Source organism: Miniopterus natalensis, chromosome 8 (genome assembly GCF_054644295.1).
Source record: "Miniopterus natalensis isolate mMinNat1 chromosome 8, mMinNat1.hap1, whole genome shotgun sequence".
In the NCBI taxonomy this organism is placed as follows: Eukaryota; Metazoa; Chordata; class Mammalia; order Chiroptera; family Miniopteridae; genus Miniopterus; species Miniopterus natalensis.
Window position 1 is genome coordinate 43,111,071 of NC_142088.1, and position 24,990 is coordinate 43,136,060.

The following is a 24,990-nucleotide window of genomic DNA, read 5'->3' on the forward strand; positions in this document are numbered from 1 at the left end:
TAAGAGGAACGCTTCCAACTGCTTCCAACACAGACGATGGTCATGGCTGTTGAACGTTTGCACTCCCTGCTCCTGTGCTCAGCTGAGATCCTGAAACCACTCAGCAGGCATTCATTAAAAATGTGTTAGTGCAGGGCACGGTGCAGGCTGATGATCAAGATGTGGAAATTGCTGATTGGTGCAGATGAAATGAGGTTATGTTGGTGATGCCCCTAGTATGGGGCCTGGCTTGTAGAACTTAATTAATTTTAATTGACCGTGAATTGGAATTTCTGAGTTTGGCTGAGTTCTGACCCATATGACGGGGGGGGGGGGGGGGGGGGGTACAAAAGTGACTGGAATCATCACATACATGGGCAAGGGACATATTAGAGGCACATGTCCTCCTCCTCTTCTGCCTGTGTCCCCGATTATGGAAAGGTCTCATGGCCATGTGAGAAGTGCCAGGGACCCTTTGGTATTCCTAGAAGTGCTTGTGCTTGTTTACATTTGGAGGCTGCTATTTACCTTTGCAAATTCTAACCTATCTTCATGCAAATTATTTTACATAATTGTAAAAATATAAAGGTACAATATTTTACATTGATTGTGATTTTTTTTATCTGTCAAATCATATTGCTATAGAGCAGTCAGCAAACTATAGCCATAGGCCAACTTCTTGTCTTTATAAAGGAAGTTTTATTAGAATGTGGTCCCATATTTTCTGTGGCTGCTTTCGTATATGATGGCAGTCAAGTGGGTGAGACACAGAACATATGGCCTGTAAACCTAAATTAAATATTTACTAGCTGCTTAAGAGGAAGTTTGCTGACCCTTGTTATATTGTCTTTATACTCTTTTTTAATGGCCTTATAATATTCTACTGATTATCACTGAGTTCATTGCCTCTATTTTAAGCATTTAGATTGCTTATATTTTTCCTCTATTATAAATATCACTGCAGTAAATGACATCATATATAAAACTTTTTATTTTGTGCATGTTTTCTTAGGCCCATTCACATAGTTTTACAGCAGAATTCAGAGGGTTTCCTATTCCTGTTTTCTCTCAGGTTTAAATTCTGTGCCTAATAGTTGGAGAGTGATTATTTGAAGCCCTTTGCCAAATTTCTTTCCCCCAACCCTGAAAGTTCTGTAGAAAACAAAGGGCACATAGTGTTTTGAGGATCCATAAATGAAATAATGTGAGTAGAATAGTATTAGAGATTGGTTTATTTTATTTTAATTTTTTTTTAGAGATTGGTTTAAATATATAAACTAGTAGTTAAAATATATGAAGAATAGTTTCCATATTTATGAGAACCAAAGTCATAGTAATAGCAATTTGTACCAACTGCCTGACATATTTAAGTGAAAATAAACACAAAATTTATGTATGAATACATTTTAAAAATATGCAGCAGTATCATTTTAAAGAAATAATAAGATGTATAAAAAAAGTAAAAGTCCCATTTTTTTCACCTTTCTTTACTTTCATTTGTTTCGCTTTGAAAAATAATGCTGGAATGAATATTGTGGGAGAGAAAGAAATTTTCTCTACTCTTACAGGTTCTTTTGGGTGGTCTAATAATCAAATTTACACGACACAGATTATTAACAGAAAATAACCAGACTTAATTACATGTACATATGGAAACCCCATATACATGGGTGAGTCAGATACCCCACAAATATGAGAGGTTCAGAGACAGAAAGTTAAGATGAGGGATATGGCATTCTGAGCCATACATGATGATGAAAGGTAAGGCTTCTTGGGGCTTCAGAGGGAGGGAGGTCATTCACAGGTTGATAAAAGAGCAGGTGTGCAGGAATTAGAAGGTTGCCCTGCCCTATAGGTAGGTCATAAAATGTTATTTCTGATGATAATTCTTATTATGGGCAAGTCCCCCAATTTAAATTGTTTAAGGGAGAGGTAAAAGTTTCTCTTGAGCCTGTAGGGTCTCGATTGTCTTCAGCTCAAAATAACCCACATGCCAAAGAAGCACATCTTAGAGAGGCCTCTTCTGAACCCCTTCAACATCCTTCTAGAAAACTCTTTATGCGAATGTGGGAAGATACTTGTGGGCTAGATTTCTAGAAATGGTCTTGCTGTGTCAAAGGGGATGTCTCTTCAAAAGACTGTATCTATCTACACTCCTTTTTACCAGCTTATAAAAGGTCCTGTTTCTTCCTGCTGTTATCCTTGTGCTGTATTTTTAATAGATAAAATTAAAATTTCTTTTGCCACAGGCTAATTTTGTAGGGTACCAGGTTTTCACGTCTATAATAACTTGGCTAGTTGAGAAGGTACATGTGGGGATATGATTAAAGAATTTGAATCAGTGTTCTAGACAACCCATGCAATAGCAGGCTTCCCTTGTGATTTCTAGACTGCAAATCCATTCTTTTCATCAAGGTGCTTTTTATTTTTGTTTTCAGGGTACCATGAGTCAACATGTTTGAGTGATGAGTTCAAGTGTGACAATGGGAGGTGCATCGAAGCAGAATGGATCTGTGATAATGATAATGACTGTGGGGACATGAGCGATGAAGATGAAAGACACCACTGTGGTAAGTGACACAGTGAATTCTTCTGCAAAGTCACATTCCAGGGAAACTCACTAGATTGATTTTTATGTGTTTGGAGAGTCTGATTGTCAGGCCGATTCCTCTTTAACTGAATACACACTGGTAGAAAGTTATCTTTATTTTTCCACTCTGGAAATGTTTGATATCATGTACTTAAATGCTTTTAAACTATGAAAAATGATTTAAATTTTTATTTTCTTTCTCTTCCATTTAGCTGAGGGAAATAATCTCCTACATTTCTAGAGCAGATAAAGAGAACTCAGTTGGCCGCACTTAAAATTAATAGCAGCTTTAACAGTGTAGCGGTTAATTATGCCTCCAGTTTTATTTATTACCTCAGAGCAGTGATTTTCAATCTTTTTCATCTCATGGTACACATAAAATAATTAGTAAAATTCTGTGGCGCACCAAGAAATATATTGTATTTTTTTGCTGATCTGACAAACAAAATAGGTATAACTTTGATTCATTCACACAGGACAGCTATTGTTGTGTTGGCTGCTGTCATTTTTTTTATTTGACAGTCTAAGGGAAAAGAGGTCAGTGCCCCTGACTAAATAGTCAGGTATTGCGTGTTTTAAAATTCTGGTGGCACACTGGTTGAAAATTGCTGCCTTAGAGCTGTTCTTTGGAGAAGGGTTTTTGAACAGACTAGGGAACACCATTTGCCATTACCAACAGAGCGTTTCTAACTCTTTGATAAAGGGTCTCAGAAAAATGTCTTTCTATGGAGAACAATAAAAACAGTGGCTCCCTGATGTTTGCATTTGATCATAACCTCATATGGCAGTGACATCGGTCATCCACAGCTCCACAGACACTCCGTGCGCTGAAATGTCTGGCTGGCAGCTGCACAGGCATGGACTACAGCATGTACTTTCTCCAGCTCCCTTCACCATGACACCCTTCCTTTTGTCTCCTGCTCACCCACAATGAGATTAAGTAAACTACCTGTTCTTTTATACCAGGGCATTGATGATTATGTAATTACATCTCTGCTCTTTCCCAACAGTGTCATGGTTCCTGAGAACTCTTGATATATGTTCCTCCTTTATACTCTAATTCTACTTGGAGTGGTAGCTGTAATGTAGTTTAAAAAGCACTAAATTTGGAGAAAAAAGATCTAGGTTTGAAGCCCTAGCTCTTTAGAAAGTTCTGTGGCTTTGAGCCATCTAGTTAACCATTTTGAGCTTCAATTTTCTCACCTGTAGAATTCACATAAGAATGCCTATCTCACATTGTGTTTGCGTGATTACACTTTGTAAACTAGAAAATGTTATCAAATGTAAGGCATAATTTTGGTATTCAGTTATCAAAATGGGAGTATTTTTCTGAAGCCCTAAGGGAAAAATATGATTTTAATTTTATAGAAAACCAAGTGAGGTTTTTATTATGTTTATTTCTTCTGGGGGGAAAAAAAAATCCAAGGTCCAAAGCAATTAAAATGGAATTTTGGAGGTATTTTTATTATGATATATTATTATCATAGCAATGTGATTTGTTTGCCTGTTTTCTCCTCATTTTCTTTTATCCCTTAGGCTGTTAAGTAACATAAAGCAAGAGAAATAATGGCTCGAAAAGGATTCGACTGCTAGAATGAGCTCTCATGTGGTTTCCCACCCATGTGTGTTTTGTTTCAGAGAGTCACAAATGCTCAGCTTCTCAGTTTCTCTGTGTAAACAATGTGCCTCCATCCAGTAGGTGCATTCCCCAGTCTTGGGTCTGTGATGGCGATGAAGACTGTACTGATGGCTTCGATGAGCGACAGAACTGCACCCGGGGATCTTGCTCTGGAAACGATTTCACCTGTAGTGATGGACGGTGTGTCCCAGACTCCTACAGGTGAATTGAGGATTAAAAAATTTCCCAGTAAACCTCAAATATCCATGGGGTAGAGCTGATTTATCCATTAGGCATGGTGGCATCAGTGCCTATGGCCCATGGTACTTTTAGTGTTCTATGAAAATGTTTAGATTTCTTTTAAGATCAAAAGGGAAAAAAGAGAAAATTTAAGTCAAAGCAGCTATTTTAATATGTAATATTAATATACAGAGCTGCCTTTATACCAGTGTTGTTATTAAATATAACTTTAAATATTTTTATAAAGGAAGGGGCTCATGAAGGTGAAAGTGCTACAAGGGGTCAGGGAGATGAATAAATGGGCTTGATATAAGAATATTTTTTTCTCAAAGCAGGTGACCCTCTTGGTTTTCCATTTGAAATAGAGGCATGGGGATAAGAAATGCTTCACTTTCTTCTCTGCTATGAGAAAAATAACAATTGCAAGCAGGATGATAAATGGAGCTTGGTACTTAGGCTCAGAGTCAGTGAGACAGCAGGAAGAGACAGGTGAGGTAAACTGGAGCTCATGCTCCGCACTCAGCATTGCTCCGCATTCAGCATCATGCAGGAGCGGCAGGAGAGCCAGACCTTCTATGGTCTTTTTTTTCTAGAGAAGTTTGAAATCTGGATTTTCATATGAAATATTCAGATTTTTCAATGCTGGAAAAAAAATTTGAACTTCTAACACTGAGTCAGTCAAACAGATTCAGCTCAAAGCCTGCCAGTTTTGGGGACCTCTCCTGTAATATTTTGGTGTTTGATTTCTCATTTTCTCCAGAATGGGCCATTCTAAAAGTTTCTATTTTTTTTAGTGTCCCAGTTTCTCACTATCCTCACTTAGCAACTTTTTAGATAGAGGGGGAAACAGAAAAAAAGTGATGCTTAGTTTTCAATCCTGATATACTAGGAGAATAGTAAGAACATTAAAAAAAGTAGGGGAGCCCAGAAGGGACCTTGCTCAAGGTGGAAGGTGAGTTTGGTGTAGTAGGAGTTCCTGAGCTGAAAATATGGATTAGGCATTCAGACACATGGAACTGGAGCTAAGGAGATATAGCATGTGCCAAGGACATACATGCATAATGGGTAAACAAGAACTGTCAGTTTACAGTCTGCTAGGAAAGGAGATGGAAAAGATTTATGAAGCTGGTACAAGGTCAGAGCAGCAGAGCTTCTGGGGCCATTTGTTTAGGGGCAGGCAGCCCCTCAGCAGACCCTGAGGTACTGCTGGAGTGCAGCAGGGTGCAGAACTGTGTGCTCACGATGGTGGTGCCGAGGAAGCCGGAGAAGGTTATCTTGTATGAAGGATGTGGAAGGAGCAGGGACTTGACATTATGACTAAAAAATAGTAGTGATTAAAGAGGTAGGTAAAAGTTGTCTAGAAAAGAACTCTTGTGGGATGCCTCACCCCCCAATGAAACCCCACAGGGACATTGCTGAGAGGTGGCTGTTTAGTACTGACAACCTGACGACATTCAGGAGACAGAGCTGTCTCCTTTTTTTTAGTGAACTTGCATTTAAATCTGCTTTCTTTATATTTAACTGATATGGGCGTGATCTGTAGATTTTTAGTCTTTGTACAAGGAAGTGAATAAATCTTTATATTTTCTCCCTACTTGCTCAAGAGTTGTGTTGTACTGATACCTGGTTCTTCTGAAGCCAGTAGATATTTTATACCATCAGGCTTGGATATATTCTGAAAACCTAGGTGTCGGATCTAGGGAATAGAGTTACATGAGGTCTTAACTTTGGTCGAGGTTATTTCACTCCCTTTCTGGGCTTTCTGGGCTCTGCCTTCATAATTACTATGGTCTAGCCACTGACTTACCTGACCTAGAAGATGATTTCATTCATCTTTTCTTTCTTCTTCCTCTCTCCTTCCCTCTTTTATTGCTGCCCGCCCCAGCTTTCTGAAGTGCTTTTGACAAGGGCTATGGCAGAAGAGTAAAAGTACTGTTTGTCTGGAAACCTGAGCTATAGGGTCTAAAATAGCTCCACATTCTGTTTGCCGGAGCGCCAGTAGCCTCCGCTAAGCATGTTGTGAATGTGCACCTTCTTGCTTGCTTGGCAGAATGTGTACCTCCTCATTTGGTACAGTGGTCATATTTCCTATAGACTTTTTTTTTTCTCTTGGCTCATTACTGATGCTGCTGAAGAACCTGGATAAGACTGAGTTGTGAGCAGCTCACTGGAATACTGACATGCAATTGTGTCTAAAAACCTGGTGATTTGCTTGCCTAAGTGACTTATTTTTCCCTCTTGAGTTGCATCTAAACAAGAAGAAAGAAAGCATTGGTAACTTAAATCATTTGGAAATGAGTTAAATAGCTCCCAGGAAACCAAATGGGTCTGGGCTAGCTTGCATTGATTGAAGCCTTCTTTACAGTTACAAGCACACAATTAGGTATAAATCACATTGGCAGTGCCCTAGGTTTGTGGATGGGAGTGCTAGTAAGAAGACCTGACCATAGATAAGTTTTAATATTGGCCACATTCAGCTTTCTAAAAAATAAAAATAACTATTAATTTCAGAGAGAGGAAGGGGGAGGGAGAGAGAGAGACAGAAACATCAATGATGAGAGAGAGTCATTGATTGGCTGCCTCCTGTACTCCCCCCCCACTGGGGATTGAACCCACACCTGGGAATGTGCCCTGACTGGGAACTGAACAGCGTTCTCCTGAACCATAGGTCAATAATCAACCCCTGAGCCACACCAGCTGGGCAACCACATTCATCTTTGATACCTTAATGTCTTTTAATGCTCTGCCTCCAACTCAAGATGAGTTTTGTTACTGTTAGCAGGGCTCCCTTCAGTAATTTTGACTTTCAAGGGATTTTGGAATAATGTAGAGCAGGAAGAATAATCTGGCTCATAGAGTTGCAGGAAACTACATTGTCCATATGATGCCTAGGAATTTTAGGTCCCAAACTAGCTTCCAGAACTATGAAATGCCTTTTTCTTTTGACAGTAGTCCATGCTAACCTACTAGTTTTTCCTCCTTCCCATCGTCATTACCACTCACATTTCATGGTAGGTGGCAAAAGTATTACAATGAAAGATAGAAGTAACAGGACTGCCTATGCAAACATTACTTCAATTGGGAGATATATGTCCTTAGAGGACACATCTAATAATCTGATTATTTATAATATATAGCACTCATCCTATGAGTACCTACTTGAGTATGGGCACTTCTAGCATGTGGCTACCCAGGATGTTTGCTGTGCCCATCAGCTGTCTCATTATCTGATGAATGGATCTTTTTGAACACCAAAATTATAAAAGTTGTGTTTAATTAATTTATCAAACTGGGGGGAAATGAATGCAGTTGTTTTAAATAGCTCTAGACACACATTTCCAATGGTAGCAACCAGCACCTGGGGAAGTTGTGTGGAATGCTAAATATTCTATTCCTCTATTGCTGGAGATTGGTGGGTGGATGAAGATTCTGGAGGAGGGCAGCTAATGACATTGGTGATCTTGTTATTGAAATGGTCAACCTGGCATTCAGGTAGAGGAGATAATTGAAACTTGTCAACTTCTCCAAGAGTTGTACTGGGTCTCCTAACACAGGTGTGATCGGCACAATGACTGTGGTGACTACAGTGATGAGAGGGACTGCTCATACCCTACCTGTGATCAGAATCAGTTTACCTGTCAGAATGGCTTCTGCATTTATAAAGCCTACATCTGTGATGGGGATAATGACTGTGGAGATGATTCCGATGAGCTGGAGCACTTGTGCCATGTCCCCGAAACCACGTGCCCCCCTCATCAGTTCAAGTGTGATAATGGGAACTGCATCGAAATGGTGAAAGTCTGCAACCACCTAGATGACTGTTTAGACAACAGTGATGAGAAAGGATGTGGTGAGTATAACAGAAGATTTGGGAAAAGGATAATGGAGAGACTGAATATAGATTCTCACCCGTTTATGGACAGGACTTTCCAGTCTGTCTTCTAAGTAGAAAATTACCAGAAAATTACTATTTTTGTCTATCAAAGGCAAGGATTAGTTGGTATATAAGGTTAGCGTATAAATGTTTCTGGACTTACTCATCACCAGTTAGACAGTTCATTACAGAAAACAGAGGACGAGCAGAGTCAGACCGTCAGTACCTAACAGCATTGGTAAACAAGGTTAATGACAGTGATTTTTCTCTTTGAACCCTTGGAATGACTTGTTGCCTGAACTGCCCTTCCTCTGGGATTTCTTAGCTGGTTCTTCATCTTCTTCCTCAGGTGACTGAAGGGGAGAGTTTTAACCTTCCCCTTCCTCCAACCCCCACAAAGGAACCACTGTAGAACTTATAAAGCATAGGATTAATGAGAACATCCTCTCCTCCCTGTGTAGGTAGTTTTTGCATGAGCTAGGCCATGTGTCACAGGACCAGCCAAGGGTACGCCCAGAGGCCTGTTTTACCAGCACACCACTGGCCCGGTTCTTTTCTTCTGTTTGTCTTTCTCCTGCCATTTTACTTTTAAAATTATTGGTTAAAAGAAGTTTGGCTGGTGTAGGATTCAAAGTCAAACTTAAGCTTGTTATTTGTATTAATCATTAAAACCATTGGTGAAGTGATTAAGTTGGGGAGGAAGTTGAAAAAAAATCAGTGACTTTTGAATAATCTATGGCCTTGAGAAATCCCTTATTGTCTGTCTATTTTTAGCATGATTCATTAAGAATTGGTGCTTAATCTTTTTGTTCCTCAGTTTAATTTTGTTCATTAGATTTCATATAAGTGAGATCATATGATGCTTGTCTTTCTCTGACTGGCTTATTTAGCTTAGGATAATACCCTCCAGGCCCCTCCATGCACGCAACAGACTGACATATTTCAGAGGGAAGAGGTTAGGGGGGTGGAAGAGATTAACCAATGAATTTCTATGCATATATGCATAGCCGAAGGACAGACAATGGTTCAGGGAAGCCCCGGGGAAGGCCTGGGGTAGGGGGCGAGAGCAGGGTGTAGGAAGTCAATAGGGGGCAAAAGGGAACATCTGTAATACTTTCAACAATAAAGATAAATTTTAAAAAATAATAAACTTAACAAATATATACATATACATACATACATATATATATATATATATATATATATATATATATATATATATATATATATATATATATATATATAAGAATTGGTGCTTTACAGTGAAAATGTTGACTTTGGGCCATTATGGTGGGTCCATTGTTGACATTTTAGGTTTTCTGATAACTTTCTTTTACCTCCAGGCATTAACGAGTGCAATGACCCTTCACTCAGTGGCTGCGACCAGAACTGCACAGACACGTTAACCAGTTTCTATTGTTCTTGCCGTCCTGGTTACAAGCTTATGTCGGACAAGCGGACTTGTAGTGATATTGACGAATGCCAGGAGACACCCTTTGTCTGTAGCCAGAAGTGTGAGAACATAGTGGGCTCTTACATCTGTAAGTGTGCCCCAGGCTACATCCGAGAACCAGATGGAAGGAGCTGCCGGCAGAACAGTAACATCGAGCCCTATCTCATTTTTAGCAACCGTTACTATTTGAGAAACCTAACTATAGATGGCTCCTTTTACTCCCTCATTTTGCAAGGACTGGGAAATGCTGTGGCACTGGATTTTGACCGAGTAGAAAAGAGATTATACTGGATTGATATAGAGAAAAAAGTCATCGAGAGAATGTTTCTAAATAAGACAAACAGGGAGACAATCATGAAGCACAAACTACCAGCTGCAGAAAGCCTGGCTGTAGACTGGGTTGCCAGGTAAGAACACACTGAGGAGCTTTTTAATATTGAAGAAAAAAAAAAAAAATTCTACACGTGTTTTCATTTTAGCAGGGAATTGATCTTTTTCAACTTGGTTAATATATGGATACATTTAATGCTTCTGCACGTTTGTTTGTTTTTTTCTGTTGTGTACCTAGTATTCAAGTGGGGATACCACAGAACCTAAAGTCTAGTGATTTTAAGAATTAATGCTATCATTTGGGAGGTGGGGCATCACAAAGGATAAAAGAGCTGTTTCATTCCCCGCCATTCAGTTAACTGGAGATGATGTTAAGGATGGCTCATGCATTCGCTGATAATTTCAGTCACTTGAAACTGCTTCACATCAGGTGCTAAGACAGGCACTGCAGGTCTAGAGCAGCCCCTGCTTCCCCGAGTTCACAGACTGGCTGACAACACCAGTCATTCCCAGCCTGGGCTGGCTATGAAATAGACAAAGGTTAACTTGAAACTTTTGTTTTAAGATAGTCCTTCTAGAAACTGGGGGTCTTTAAGGTAAGCAAGGGGTATTTTAATTAAACTTTATCAACTCAACCACACTTCTCTTAACACCTCTGTTGAATATTGAATCTGTTAGATACTTGACAGAGTAAAGTAGTTGGCTTTGTGGTTAACAGACACGAGCAGGCCTGTACACTGCTAATATTATTGCTATATTTAGCCAAGACCTACAGAGAACTCTTCCAACTCTTCTCTATTTGACCATCTTAAGAGTAAAATCCTAAAGTGGGGGGTAAGGAGTTTGTACCCTAGTTCTACCTGAGTAGTAGCTGGTCTGCCATAGGTGGTCAATAAGAGCCAGCTGGATACTGAATAAAATGTTGACTAGGTGAATATGAGTATTTTATGGCCCTACGAAGTATTAAAAAGCATAGCAATTAATGATTTGCAGGAACAGAACTAAATGTAAAGAAAGTAAAGCCAGAATCCTCATGTGAGGTGTGGCCCCAGAATTCCCTATGTGACATCATCTTCAAGTGGATATTGTAGCACACATTTCATCTTTCATTGCCCCATTGTAGGAAGGTCAACTTTTCCCCCTTGCCCTTGTTTGCCTTGGAAAAAGTGCCTTCCAACAGTTGTATATGTGATTCCAAGGTAGCTTAGATAGGAAGTTGGGTGGTTAATTGCACTGTTTCACAAACAGATGTCTGTATGGGTAACTCCTGGCTCTCCATTTCAGAAAGCTTTATTGGGTGGATGCTCACCTGAAGTGCCTCTCTGTCTCTGACCTTGATGGTCGATACCGCCGCAGGCTGGTCGAGCACTGTTTGGATGCCAACAACACCTTCTGCTTTGATAATCCCAGAGGAATTGTCCTTCACCCTCAATATGGGTATTGTCTCCCTGTAATCTTGGGCTCTTCTTTTATGCCCTTATTCTTCCTCTGTTATCTCAAGGCCAATATCTTGCTGGAATTTGTCTTCTGCTTTTTCTACCTGGTAAATGGTTTAGTAGCATGGCTTATTCAAATTATATTCATGAGCTGTTTTGTTTTCTTTGCCATGACTCATTTCACTTTCCAAGTCACATATTTTGGCTGCATGCAAAAAAAATTATGAGAAAAAAAATAACCCACCTTTAGTGGACTTTCCCTGCCAAGTCCACTGAAATCCCCAGTTAATTATGTTCATTCTTGAGCATTCTCTGTATCTCACCCCTCTTTAGATTATTTTCTATCAGTTCTCTTTCCTTTCTGAGACACTCTTTAGAGTGTAAACTTTATTTATCTGAATGAAGAAGAGCCAGGTCTTTTGGCTACTGACTTCTGGCTTTAGAACTGACCCGTTGAATTTGTTCCCGCAGGTATGTCTACTGGGCAGACTGGACCCACAGAGCATACATTGGGAGAGTAGGCATGGATGGAATCAATAAATCTGTGATTATCTCTACCAAGATAGAGTGGCCCAATGGCATCACCATTGATTACACCAATGATCGACTCTACTGGGCAGATGCTCACCTGGGATACATCGAGTACGTATACAGAAAAGAAGAAAGCAAACTGGGTAACTGTTTATTCCAAACACTAGGGCTTGTGTTGCCAGGCAGCTTCTAATTGAAAGTCACTCCAAGGTCAATTCTATCTAAAACTGCCCATAGGCAATTCACTGAGCTCTGTGGTATTATCCAATAGAAAGAGAGTGAACTTTGAAGTCGTACACATCAGGTTTTTGTCCTGGTGCTTTCCCTTCCTCCCTCCCTCCCTCCCTCCCTCCCTCCCTCCCTCCCTCCCTCCCTCCCTCCCTTCCTTCCTTCCTTCCTTCCTTCCTTCCTTCCTTCCTTCCTTCCTTCCTTCCTTCCTTCCTTCCTTCCTTCCTTCCTTCCTTCCTTCCTTCCTTCCTCTTTTTTCATCAGAAGAAATGGAGCTAGTAATCTCTCCCCTATGGTAGTCACCTTAGTGTTCAACCTATCTTAATTTCCTTATCCTTTTATTTTGCCCTTCCCTCCCAAATACATGATTAATAAATTTTAGCATGTAAAAAAAGAAAAAGAGCAAAAGTGTTGAAAAGATTTTCCCTAAAATAACTTTGGTGCATTTATTGATAAGTACAATGATGTGTTTTATGTAGTGGTAGAGTTTGTTAACATTTATTCAATATGATAATGCATTCAAATCATTCTAATAAAAGGGTAATTTTGAAAAAAGTGTGTTAAATATTATACTGTTCAATGAAAAATACTCATTGTAAAATAGGTAATATACTTTCTTAACCAAACAGTACATGTTTATTTTGGGGCATTGCTAATTATGTTCTAATTGGACTGTAGTAATGTCTTCTGGGTAAGCATTTATGAACAGGTACCTAGATACACAGCCTGTTACATTCAAAAGCATGGAATTGTCATTAATTCAATAGAGTTATTTTAAAGGCCTTTAAAAATTTTGTCATTCTGTTCAATTTATTTTGCTGCCAAAGTATTTGAAGTTCTCTAATTCCATGCTCTCTTGGGAACATGCTACTCAGAAGGAAGGAATACCTGGCACACATTCTAGTGCTCTATCCTATGCTCATTGCAGACATAGTTAATCAATCGCAGAACTCTCATTTGTTGAATTGGGACATTTCCCTATAATTCTCCCCAGTTGACACATGCGATGAAGACTGTTTGCCATCCCTGGCCTGGAAAGCAGAGGACACTGGGTTGTTTTGACAGGCTATCACACCAGTCTCTGCTACTCCCTAACACCTGTTTTGAGCTCAGTCCTTTGGAATTACCTTAATGACCTTAGTCTTAAAATATGTTTAGGGTCAGTAGGAAAAGAGACTTGAAAAATGGAAGGTTATAAGGGTTTTGACATGTGATGCTTTGGAAATTTTCTTGTCTTTATGCTAAGACAATCTTTAGCATTCTCTTTGCAGAATTTACCATAGCAGATACTCACTCTTAGGTAGAATTCAACTTCGGTCATAATGAGTAGAATATTACTCCTAGTTTATTTATATTATTTCAATGTAATATGCAGATGGTGACACCCTTAGCCCTTCCCACAATGTGTATATTCCCTTTTTGAAGAAACATCACAGAGTTTAGCTTTCCATAAAATCCATTTTGAATTAGTAGAAGCATCAAGGTATTCAAAGAAGCTTCAACAACTTTCTTGTTGAATTTGTATTGTTCTTCAGGACTTGTAACTTATTCTTGGTCTTGAAAGCTTAACTGAAATTGACAGTGGTAAACATAAGATAATATTTTAAGGAGCATTAGAGGCACAAAGGAATTTTCTAGCTACTTAATATTCTGTTTGCTTTTTGATAAAATTTATGTAGCTGGATTCTAAAATTTAGGCAATAGGTTACTGTCTAAAAGTCAAATCATATCAGGCACTGTGATCTGGGAATGAATCAACTTTTAATATTCATGTAGCCATGTTGACTTGATCAGCTCTTGGAGGGGTAGCAATACCTTTGTTCAGAAGTACATTTCATGAACTATGGAAGTAAATACATTTTTATAGACTATTCAATCCATTTCTTTTGCATGTTGGGATGTGCCATCACATCCTTCTAACTGTGCCTGTGGTTCTATACTTGACAAAAAATACTCATAAAGGTGTCTGAGATCTTCACATAGAGAGCATGCAAGAACTGAAAGGGATGGTCCCGGCTACTTTCTGGTTGATGATTTAAAAAAAAAAAAGAAACAGATAGTGGCTAAGTTCTGGTCATTTATCTGCAATCTTATCAACAGAGGCCAAGAAAGTCTTCAAGTTTTCTACAAGTTATCATCAATTATGATGCTTTGGAAAATATTTCTAACATCACATGGCTAACAATATCAAGTTTTTAGTTGCTAGCTCATTTCACTTCCTGTTTGAGTTTCAGGGTGTGCTCCAAAATTTAAAAATACTTAAAATGTCAATATTCTGACAGACTCATCAAAATGAATGAGATGGAACTAGGAGGACTTAGATATTTGGCTATGGATGTTCCATGGCATCTTGAAATCAGAGAAACTCCTCTAGAGGTTTAATCATCTGGAAAAGTATTCATTAATAGTGCCCAAGGCATGATTAATAATAAATGTGCTGCCAGTGTACGGAAAGTCAGCACTGCAGGCCTATAATTTAATTCAGCTAGTATAGGCCTCTCAGGTTATACTGAGAATCCAGCTGTCTCCTAGAACAGCTTCTCCCCTGGAGATGTTCATGAGAAGGCAGAATTCCAACTTTGTATTGTTATCCTCTGATTTCTTCCGATGACTTAGGAAACAAGAATGGTGTTCATCCCAGGATATCAAAAGGATGCTTAATGGAGAACATGAATGTACGAGGTTATAAACCTACAACAGCTGAACCAGCTGCATCTGCAGGAAAGCAGCTGTAGTTAGATTGTGATTATTTAAACTCCTGGATATTCCTATTTTTAAGGCATCACTTTTTCAACTTTTACATCTTTTGTTCAGTCAAAATTCTTTAAGTTTATTTTTTGTTTTAATTAAAGATGGGGAATTTTAAGGAGGATCTGAACTTCAGCTACTTCTAGAGGGTAGAATTTTATTAACTAGTCAATTCCTCTATTCTTAAAAGCATTAGAAAAGAGGAGTTATCTTCACTGGGTGACTCTTGCTTTTCCCTACCCCAGGTACTCTGATTTGGAGGGCCACCATCGACACACAGTGTATGATGGGATACTGTCTCACCCTTTTGCTATTACTATTTTTGAAGACACTATTTATTGGACAGATTGGAATACAAGGACGGTTGAAAAGGGAAACAAATATGATGGATCAGATAGAATGATGCTGGTGAACACAACACATAAACCGTATGACATCCATGTGTATCATCCATATAGGCAGCCAATTGGTGAGTAGATGATCCAGAAGTTTGACACAGTCGCTTTAGGTTCTTGTGCATGACATTTTTGTTTCTTTAATCATAAACCTCATGATTTATAGAGGGAATGGTGTTACTTGTTAATGTTTTCTACAAAATATATGCTGAAAGTTGAAGGTACGGAAATACCTTTAGTTTATTCCCCTCAAGGAAAGGCTGCTTATAACTCTTTTTCTTAACATTGGCTCTATTCCTAAAAATCAATCTGGGTTTTTGTTTTTGGTGAGAATTAACAGTTGTTATATGGCCGTATTTACTTTGTCTATTTTGGTTGGAGTACTGAACTATTTTAAAGTGAATTAAAAATATCATGCCATTTCAGCCTTAAATACTTAAGGAAGCACTTTTGAAAAATAAAGACATTTCCTATATAACCACAATAAACTCTAATACCTAAGAGATGTATTATAATTATATAGATGTAGTTCTAACAATCATTCCTTAATACCAAGATCAACCTGTTGAAATGATTGATCTGAAAGAAGTGTTTAAAAGAAAATTATAATTATAAAAGTTATCTTCCTCTTCATGCAATTAAAGTCATTTTATGATTCAGAAATAGCCTAGCAAATGTCTGGAGTATATTTTGGGGGTACAATGGATTTTATGGGCCTGCTTTGTTGTTATGTCTTGCTAAAACATATGATAAGCTTGGAAATAAGAACAAATGAGAACTGGCAAAATAAAGATACTCAGTATTTTTTTCTGGAAGTTAAGATTCTTCATATTATTTTAGCAGAAGTTCAAATTATTCTTCATTTCCAAGTGGCATTCCAGAAAATTAGTAAAGAAGCTGCTCAGTTTATCCATCTACCTCATCTTGGCCATACTGCTGTTGCCTGTATCCTTAGAATGAGAGAATATAGCATTTGCTGAAAATTAAAAACTTTAACTTAGGTTCTAGACACATGAATGTAAGCTAAGTTTCCCACCTAGTCTCCATGGACTTTGAGAAATACATATTTTCTAGCCCAAAACACCAGTGGGTATGTCTCACTTTTGGTAGCACAAAAATCAGTTTTCTCAAAGCACAGGGTTGCTTATACAGCTCTCTCATCTGTCCTTTTTATGAACTTCTTGAAAAAGCATGAAACTAGGATAATGATTTTTCTCACTAAGAGGTGATGAGTTTGATGAGGTGGGCAATCAGCTCATTTGTACTTGATATTCTCTGCCAGTGAATGAACATACAGATTTCCTTTCTTCTTTCACTAGTGAATAATCCCTGTGGTATCAACAATGGTGGTTGTTCTCATCTCTGCCTCATAGAAGCAGGAGGGAAAGGATTCACCTGCGAGTGTCCAGATGACTTCAAGACCATCCATCTGGCTGACAGCACCCACTGCTTGCCCATGTGCTCTAGCACCCAATTTCTGTGCGCTAACAATGAAAAGTAAGGCTGTCTCTTCCCCTCCCTTCACTGTCTCTCCATCCCTTGGATACACATTGAACTTAAAGTTTCCAGGGGATGGGAGTTTTCAAATGAATCAAGATTTTGGCTAATTAATGTGGCGCATTTAGAATGCACCAAAACTCACAATCACCAATTTCAGATAATTTCTTCCACGAATGGGAGAAATTTATTAACCAAATGGTTATGCCTATGTATACAAGTTTTTACATCTATAGAGAGGGAGCAAACTATGTGTTTTTAAATTCCTAATAAACTGTCCTAAGTGTCAGAGTCAGAGTATACTACAAGGGTGGGCAAATAGGTTTATAGTTGTGAGTACACAGAACAGTTTGTTGTTGTATTTTTTATTTCTTAATGTATTTTCCATACAAACAACTATAGACCTACTTTTGCCCCACCATGTATATATGTATACACTGAAAAATAGCCCTCAAGGGTGATGGAATTTCTCTTGTTTTCACATGTATACTGCCCAGGCTTCTTAGTTAACCATGCCAGATGGTCCGGGGTTACACATTCAGATCCACTTTTGATCACTTGTGTTTGCTGTGAAACATGGCCGCAGGTTATTTTTCAGGGAACTGAGTCCAAGTGGGGTGAGGACAGGTGTTAATGCAAATCATTGCATCTAAGATTCAATGGCAGATTATTTTAATATTAAATAAGATATCTTAGATTAAGACCCATCATGACACAGACTCTCAACAAATGTTATCGCCCTCTAGTTTCCCAACCAATATCCAGTGTCTTTTATATCAATCACCCTGGCAGACAATCCCAGACAATCCCTGCTACCAGAACCACAGCTCCAAACACACACTCCACTGTTTGTTGTAACAGGAATTTAATCATCACACTCAAAGCATTTTTTCAGCATGTATCTGAGTCTTAACAAACTTGTTCTATCTCATCTAGTTATGCTTTCTCTGAAACTACACCTCAGTAACCGAGGTTTAACTGATCCTCTTCTCAGGCCACAAGAGAACTCACGTGTGTCATTACTTGGAATCCAGTTTTGCCTTCTTCTGTCCAGATAACCATTGCCACTGCTCTACCTTCCCTGCCCTGGTGCTTTGCTAAGAGAAATGGTATATTTTCTTCGTGCAGGTGTATTCCTATCTGGTGGAAATGTGATGGACAGAAAGACTGCTTGGATGGGTCCGATGAATCCCCCATTTGCCCACCACGCTACTGCCGGCTAGGACAGTTCCAGTGCAAGGATGGCAACTGCACCAGCCCACACTTCCTATGTGACACTCACCAGAATTGCCCTGATGGGTCTGATGAAGACCTCATTCTTTGCGGTGTGTGGAATTGCTTTATGCCTTCGTTGACCATTTCTATAGTTGACTGTGTACAATCATGATTCTGTGAGGATTTTCTGAATGTCATAAACCAAAAACCAGTCCAAAGTCCTAGGAGAAAACTCCATCCTTTATCTATTTTTATAAAGTTTTTTTAGAATTCCTAAGGTCTCTACAAGACAAATGGTTGAGGTAGATAGTAAGCTGACTCTATTAGTGGTTCCTTACCAAATGCTGTGCATTGCTAACACTGAGGGAGAAATGAGGCTTTCCCACCCCCATATTAATCAAGGACTCTCAGCTGTAATGTTTATTTATGTCTCCATTTTAAAAAGCCAAAAAACAAAACAAAACAAAACAAACAACCAAAAAACCCCACCAACCTTAAAAAAACACAAAATTCCTCCAACTTAAAAAAAAGTTTTGGGGTTTTTTTTAAACACAAAGTTTGGAAAACATTGTTGATTAGGACTATAGAAGGTGAAGTTAGTAGGCCATCAGTGATTTGGTTCTTATCTTCTAATTCTGCATGCAAGAAAAAGATATTTACGGAGACAGTAGTAGTCAAAGGAGTAACTGCCCATGTAGGGGTACTGGTTGGTAATAAGTGCATTAGGACATAATTCCTTTGAAAAGAAATGATGATTGAGTTCTCCAGGATCTATCAGTGTGAATTAGTAGCTTCTGTTCCTGACACCTTCCAAGCTGATAAGAAAATGCCCTTTCTTGTAGAGAACCACAAATGTGAGTCCAATGAATGGCAGTGTGCCAACAAACGTTGCATCCCAGAAGCCTGGCAGTGTGACTCATTAAATGACTGCGGGGATAATTCAGATGAAGACAGTTCCCACTGTGCCAGCAGGATCTGCCAACCCGGCTATTTTAAATGTGCCAATGGCCACTGCATCCCTCAGACCTGGAAGTGTGATGTAGACAATGACTGTGGCGACTACTCGGATGAGCCCATCCAGGAATGCAGTAAGTTCTGTGGGAGGGGCATGGCCTGACCAGGAATACAGAACAAGGAGATGCTCTTGTGGGCTGAGAGAAGATGTGGGGCCCCCTGCTTCTCCCCTATGGAACACCCCCTCTTGGCCCTCTCTGCTCACTTTTGCACTGCAAGACAAAGAAGAGACAACAGTGTGGCCTGAGGGTCGAGCCAGACTCTTGCTTCTGAGCTGGGTGATTTCTCCTCTTGATACACGGAACGCCTATCTGTCCAGGATATGATAATGAGAACTTAAATTTTGTGTAGCTAGCGCTTTCTCATTTGAGCCTCTGGGGAACATATGAGGTCAGGAAGGTGGGTGTTACCCATTCCTGTTTTAGAGATGAGGAAACTGAGGTTCACCTTCAGTGGATGGTCCTCTTTTTATTTAGTGGCAAAGCTGACACTTCAACCTGGTTTTTAAATTTCAAACTCAGTCCTTTTTCTCCCCTCGTAGTTATACTACAACCCAAATGAGTGGTACTAACAGTGTGAGAAAACTTCCTTTCTGTTTTTGGCGAACAGATCACACCTAAAACAGACACACGTTGCCAGAGTGAGTTTAGTTGGTGACGTGGTAATGTAACTCATCAGCGCTACTTCCTAAACGTGACAATGGGAGATATCTTTTGGTGCCTTTTCCTAGCAGACATGAGACTTCGGCTCTGACATCGCTTCTTCCTCTTTTCAGTGGGCCCTGCCTATCGCTGTGACAACCATACGGAATTCAGCTGTAAAACAAACTACCGCTGTATCCCAAAGTGGGCCGTGTGCAATGGCGCCGATGACTGCAGGGACAACAGCGACGAGCAGGGCTGCGGTAGGCGGGGCTGCAGGGAAGGGAGGGGAGGGACAAGAAAATGTAAGTGTCCAGTGCTGCTATTAGGAGATGAGGGTGAATTTCCCGTGTCATCTTTCTCTTGCTTACCCCTGTTAAAGGACTATCTATTGATTCTTCTAATACGTCACATTTTTTTGTAGCATGTTACAGGATTATGGGGGAGTTTAATTTATAGCATCTTAAATGAAATTTCATCCCGAAGGAGGATATAATGGGGGAACACATTACGAAGATATTAGGAACTTCTAAAATTTTCCTAAATGAAGAATCCTTGATAAGTTTAAATTGTCTGCTTTTATAGATTGATTAAATTGATCAGGTTAGAGAAAAGATTCTGTATCTGCCACAAAAAGGGGTATTTCAAAGTCAGTATTTCTTATTTGGAGATTTTTATATTCTGAATGTCTCTCTGACTTTCCTTATCATATACTGGTCAGCTATAGTCCCCCTGGCAACAAGAAATAACTTATGGACAAAAGACCAAATGAATTAATGGAAATTGTGAAGATTAGGCATATACTCTATACCTAAACCAAGATGACTATGAGTGTGTGTTAGGATTAGCTGGAAGAGGAGATAGGAAGAGAGAATGGACTATTTCAATAAAACTGAATCTAATCAACTAAAGACAATGTGTAGGGAAATGTTCTGTCCTGGTGGCATCACTTCTTCCTTTCTAGGCCTTTGTTGCAAATTATAATCCAGATACCAATTCATTGTCTGAATAGTTTCTATAAAAAATAACGGATGTAGTTTCAAGTGGTAGGATAGGTTCAAATTAGCCCAAAGAGGACTACTGACAGTGAGTGTTGCTGGCGTTCCTCCCTCTGGGAGCTTTGAGAATATGGTAGCCAATTCTCAGGCTCTCACAAGGAAGCCGTCACTACTTCGGCATTTCTTACCCATTGGCTTCTGAAGTCTTTGCAATGACTGTGCTTTGCAGAGGAGATGACCTGCAAACCTGTGGGGGTTTTCCGCTGTAATAATCACCAATGCATCCCTCTTCGCTGGAAATGTGATGGGCACGATGACTGTGGAGATCACTCAGATGAGGAAAACTGTGGTGAGTGTCAGTGTTCTGTCATCCTTATGTGTCACCAGAGCAGTGATGTCTGTTTTTTTTTCCATAATTCAACTGTCTATTGTATTCATCCTCAAAGGGTAGAATGACAGCTACTGATCTCTTACCTCCTGCTAACTGGTACATTTCCACTTTGTCATTTGTCTTTTATAAGCATCTCTTGAGGTGCTTATAATCAAACTCTGTGATGAGGATGTTTATCTGAGTATGTCTTTATTGTTAACCCTCACCCAAGGATATTTTCTCCATTGTTTTTCAGAGAGAGTGGGGGGGGGGCAGAGAGAGAGCGAGAGAGAGAAAAACATTGAAGTGAGAGAGACACATTGACCGGTTGCCTCCCACACATGCCCCCACTGGGGATGGGGAGCCAGTTAGCAACCCAGGTACCTGCCCTTTACTGGGAATGGAACCCTTGACCCTTCAGTATGAGGGCCAACACTCTAACCACTGAGCCATACCAGCCAGGGATGAGTATATCTTTTGTTTGTTGAATTTATTTACACCCAGCTTTTTTTCCCAAAAATTACTTGAGGTGACTTACAATAAAGGACAAATATAATATGATAAATAGAATAGAAATTTTAAAAAATTGGGACCAAGAGAAATACAGGAAGGAAAGGGGCAATCTAAAGATCCTGCTTCTTAAGATCTTGCCCCAAAATGGCCTTAATAGCAGAGGAAAGAGAACTTGTATTTTGCATGGTCATCTTACCTGGAATAGTGACTAAGTTAGGAGGTTTAATGGTTAAATAACAGGTCAGGTTTTGGATACTCTCTCCCAGTGAAGGTGCTGACTACAAGAATTTGGACAGGGAGAAGAAGGAAAGGAAACCAAGGATCACACCAAGCTAGATAGAATGATTAGATGTGTTTTGAAGACAGTTTTAATGAGGCCCTTCCCTGAACATTCATCATTGACTCATGATATATGTCAACTTCAGATTGACTGATATGACATACATTCTAACTTTAGTCACCTTTTGGAAGTAAGAAGTGATCATTGTTTGCCATAGGCAATTGAGAAAATCAGTAGACTGATTACACCTGCAAATATCATTTGGCTGAAAACTTCTTATACAAAAGGGCAATCCAATGACTTCTTATTGTTTATAAGAAAGTTTATGTTAAATCCTATGGGAGGTTATCTAGAGTTTCATGAAATCAAAATTTATCTTAATGTTAAATCACCACTTACGGATTTAAAATTGAGGTGGAAGATCTATTTTTGGAGGATGGACAGTCTGCCCAAGCAGACCTCTGTGACTTGGGACAGTAGAGGGCCTTGGGCATGTATAGCACTTAGGCCTTCTCACCAGCCTGCCCTGTGTATGATTCCTGGTACCCACTGATGGCCATGTGGTTTTCCTTTGTAGTCCCTCGGGAGTGCACAGAGAGCGAGTTTCGGTGTGATGATCAGAGATGCATTCCCTCTCGATGGTTATGTGACTTTAACAATGACTGTGGAGACAACTCGGATGAGCGGGACTGTGGTAACTGTCACAATTCTCTGAGAGGCTTTCTGTAGAGTCTTGTACTAAAGTCAACATTTTTGACAGAACTAGGGACTTCAAATGAGTGTTTGTAAGGTTTTAAGAGCAAAATGATTTTTGTGTAACTTGTGTAATATGTAAACTTTAGCATTACACAGTACCTTCTGCTCTGTACTTTTGCTTTACTTTTAACTTATAACAGTCTAGATTAATAATAATAGGGGGGGAAGCAAGAGATTTTTAAGAAAATCTCATTTTAACATATATTTCCTAGGGGCAGCTTTAATCTGCATTGGTCTTGTAAATAAATAAATACATTGGTCTTCCTCCTATTCCCCAGCAAGTGGCCCTAAGGGTTACAGTACAGTAGCTCTCTGGTGTAGAGGGCAGAGCTTTAGAATAGGAATCAGAAATCCTAAATAATTTTTATAGCTCTTCAACAGGTAGGAGTTGGGTCTGAGAAGTCAACAAACATTAAAACTTGGGGAATTCAGGTTTATGAGGAAAAGTGTGAGAGAGAGAGGAGAGGTAGGTACTTCCATTTCCCCACCTTGAATAGGGAAGGTGTGAGTTAATTCGTTATTTATTCTAACTGTAAGTTGTGGGTTTTCTGGGAGCCAGTGACAAGGTGCAGATCAGAATGTGATGGAGTACTTGGTACACCCCTGGAGCTAATACCTGTCCATGAGTGTCAAGGCATTCTGGGAATAATAGTATTTTCTCTTCAGAGATGCGGACCTGCCATCCTGGATATTTTCAGTGTAAGAGTGGACACTGTGTGCCTGATGACTTGAAATGTGATGGAATGATCGACTGTTCGGATGCCTCTGATGAAGCCGTTTGTCGTAAGTTTTAGACACCTGTGGCACTGCTTGTCTGAATTGTGTGGATATAGTACTTAGACCCCACCTCTCCATCAGCCACCACCTCTTAGATTAAAAGGCCATAGGTATATTCTATTCAGCATTCATTGATAATTATCAGCTCACCTGGGATCTGAGTCACCATATCCATATATATTCACAGTATTCATTCAAAAGCATTTCATTAATAATATTTTAAATACAGAATATATTAAGTATCTGTGCTATCAAAAGTATTTATATATTATTAACTACTATACAAATCATTAATTGGACAAAAACATTGCAGGTAAAAAAATATTTGAGCAACGAATAAATGGGTGTTAGAGAACTTGGACTGGGAATTAAAACATACTGAGTTTACAGCATTAAAATTTTTCTGAATTGCCTAATGGCATATGAAAAGCTATTTAAAAATGTAATGTCAATATGATTGATCATTCGTATTTTACTCTTTATAAATCACTGAATAAATAATAACTGTTGATGAATATCCATGGTAGATATTGTTGATGATGAGGTTGTCATGTCTTAAAACCTTCTTTCAATGAAACTGACTATATGAATGCATCATGGGTAAAGTTGGGGCTGACAACAGGTTAGGAGCTGCACTGGCCTTTAAAGAAAAAGTCCAGTGCTAGCCACAGAGTGACTCATGCCATTGGAAATTGGGCTTGGACAACAGTCCTTAAGAAATATTCCATCAGAATTTCAGACACTTGAAGGCCACAGTAGAGCCAAATGAGCAAGGAAAAGCAGGCTATAGTGGAAAGAGCTAAAGGAGAAATAGCAGGTTAGCTTTCCAAAATAGTAAATTCTTCTAATAATTTGAATATGTGTCTTTTTCCCCCCCAACAGCCACTCGCTTTCCCAATGGTACATACTGCCCAGCTGTTATGTTTGAATGTAAAAATCATGTCTGTATCCAGTCATATTGGATATGTGATGGTGACAACGACTGTGGCGATGGTTCTGATGAAGAACTTCATCTGTGCTGTAAGAAGGAGGGAGGTGGAGTGCGTGGGAGTTAGTGTTGTCTGACAAAACCTCAATGTTTCTTGAGTGGAGTGTGTGATCCTGGGGGCAGGTGTACAGTTTTTTAGTACCGGACACATGATCTGCTTCACTGTGTTTTCACTTGGCCGCCCTGCTTAGTTCTGTATTTGGAACATGAGAAAGTTGGGCTAACATCCATGGCTTGAAACATTCTATGGCCTTAGAACACAATTTCTTCTAAAGAAATCTTAGTTGGAAACCCATTGTACATAAATAAAGGCAAATCTGTTGTGGCTGGAGTCTGGGAAGGGGTGTCTCCTGCTCTTTCTCTCCTGCTACTTTCGGTGTCCCTCAAAGCATCTCTTCCAAACACCTAGAGCTTCATAGAACACCATTAGGAGATTTTAAGACTAGTTAATCCTTAAAGTCACTTTTCTTTACATCATAATTCAAGGCTATCTAATTCCTTTCTGTTGTATGATGCACA

General features: G+C 39.3%; 1 protein-coding gene across 1 annotated transcript in view; it reads left to right on the plus strand.

Moving 5' to 3' along the window:
• LRP2 (LDL receptor related protein 2) overlaps positions 1-24,990 on the plus strand; it is a 181,232-nt gene that overhangs the window by 127,264 nt on the left and 28,978 nt on the right. The window contains exons 47-61 of the mRNA XM_087819423.1: positions 2,418-2,549; positions 4,208-4,409; positions 7,982-8,277; positions 9,645-10,161; positions 11,369-11,521; positions 11,992-12,162; positions 15,273-15,496; positions 16,742-16,919; positions 18,048-18,244; positions 18,977-19,222; positions 19,924-20,052; positions 21,017-21,136; positions 22,528-22,644; positions 23,373-23,489; positions 24,366-24,503. Of these exons, the coding sequence (XP_087675549.1) occupies positions 2,418-2,549; positions 4,208-4,409; positions 7,982-8,277; positions 9,645-10,161; positions 11,369-11,521; positions 11,992-12,162; positions 15,273-15,496; positions 16,742-16,919; positions 18,048-18,244; positions 18,977-19,222; positions 19,924-20,052; positions 21,017-21,136; positions 22,528-22,644; positions 23,373-23,489; positions 24,366-24,503 (2,937 nt within the window). The remainder of the gene's footprint in view (positions 1-2,417; positions 2,550-4,207; positions 4,410-7,981; positions 8,278-9,644; positions 10,162-11,368; positions 11,522-11,991; positions 12,163-15,272; positions 15,497-16,741; positions 16,920-18,047; positions 18,245-18,976; positions 19,223-19,923; positions 20,053-21,016; positions 21,137-22,527; positions 22,645-23,372; positions 23,490-24,365; positions 24,504-24,990) is intronic.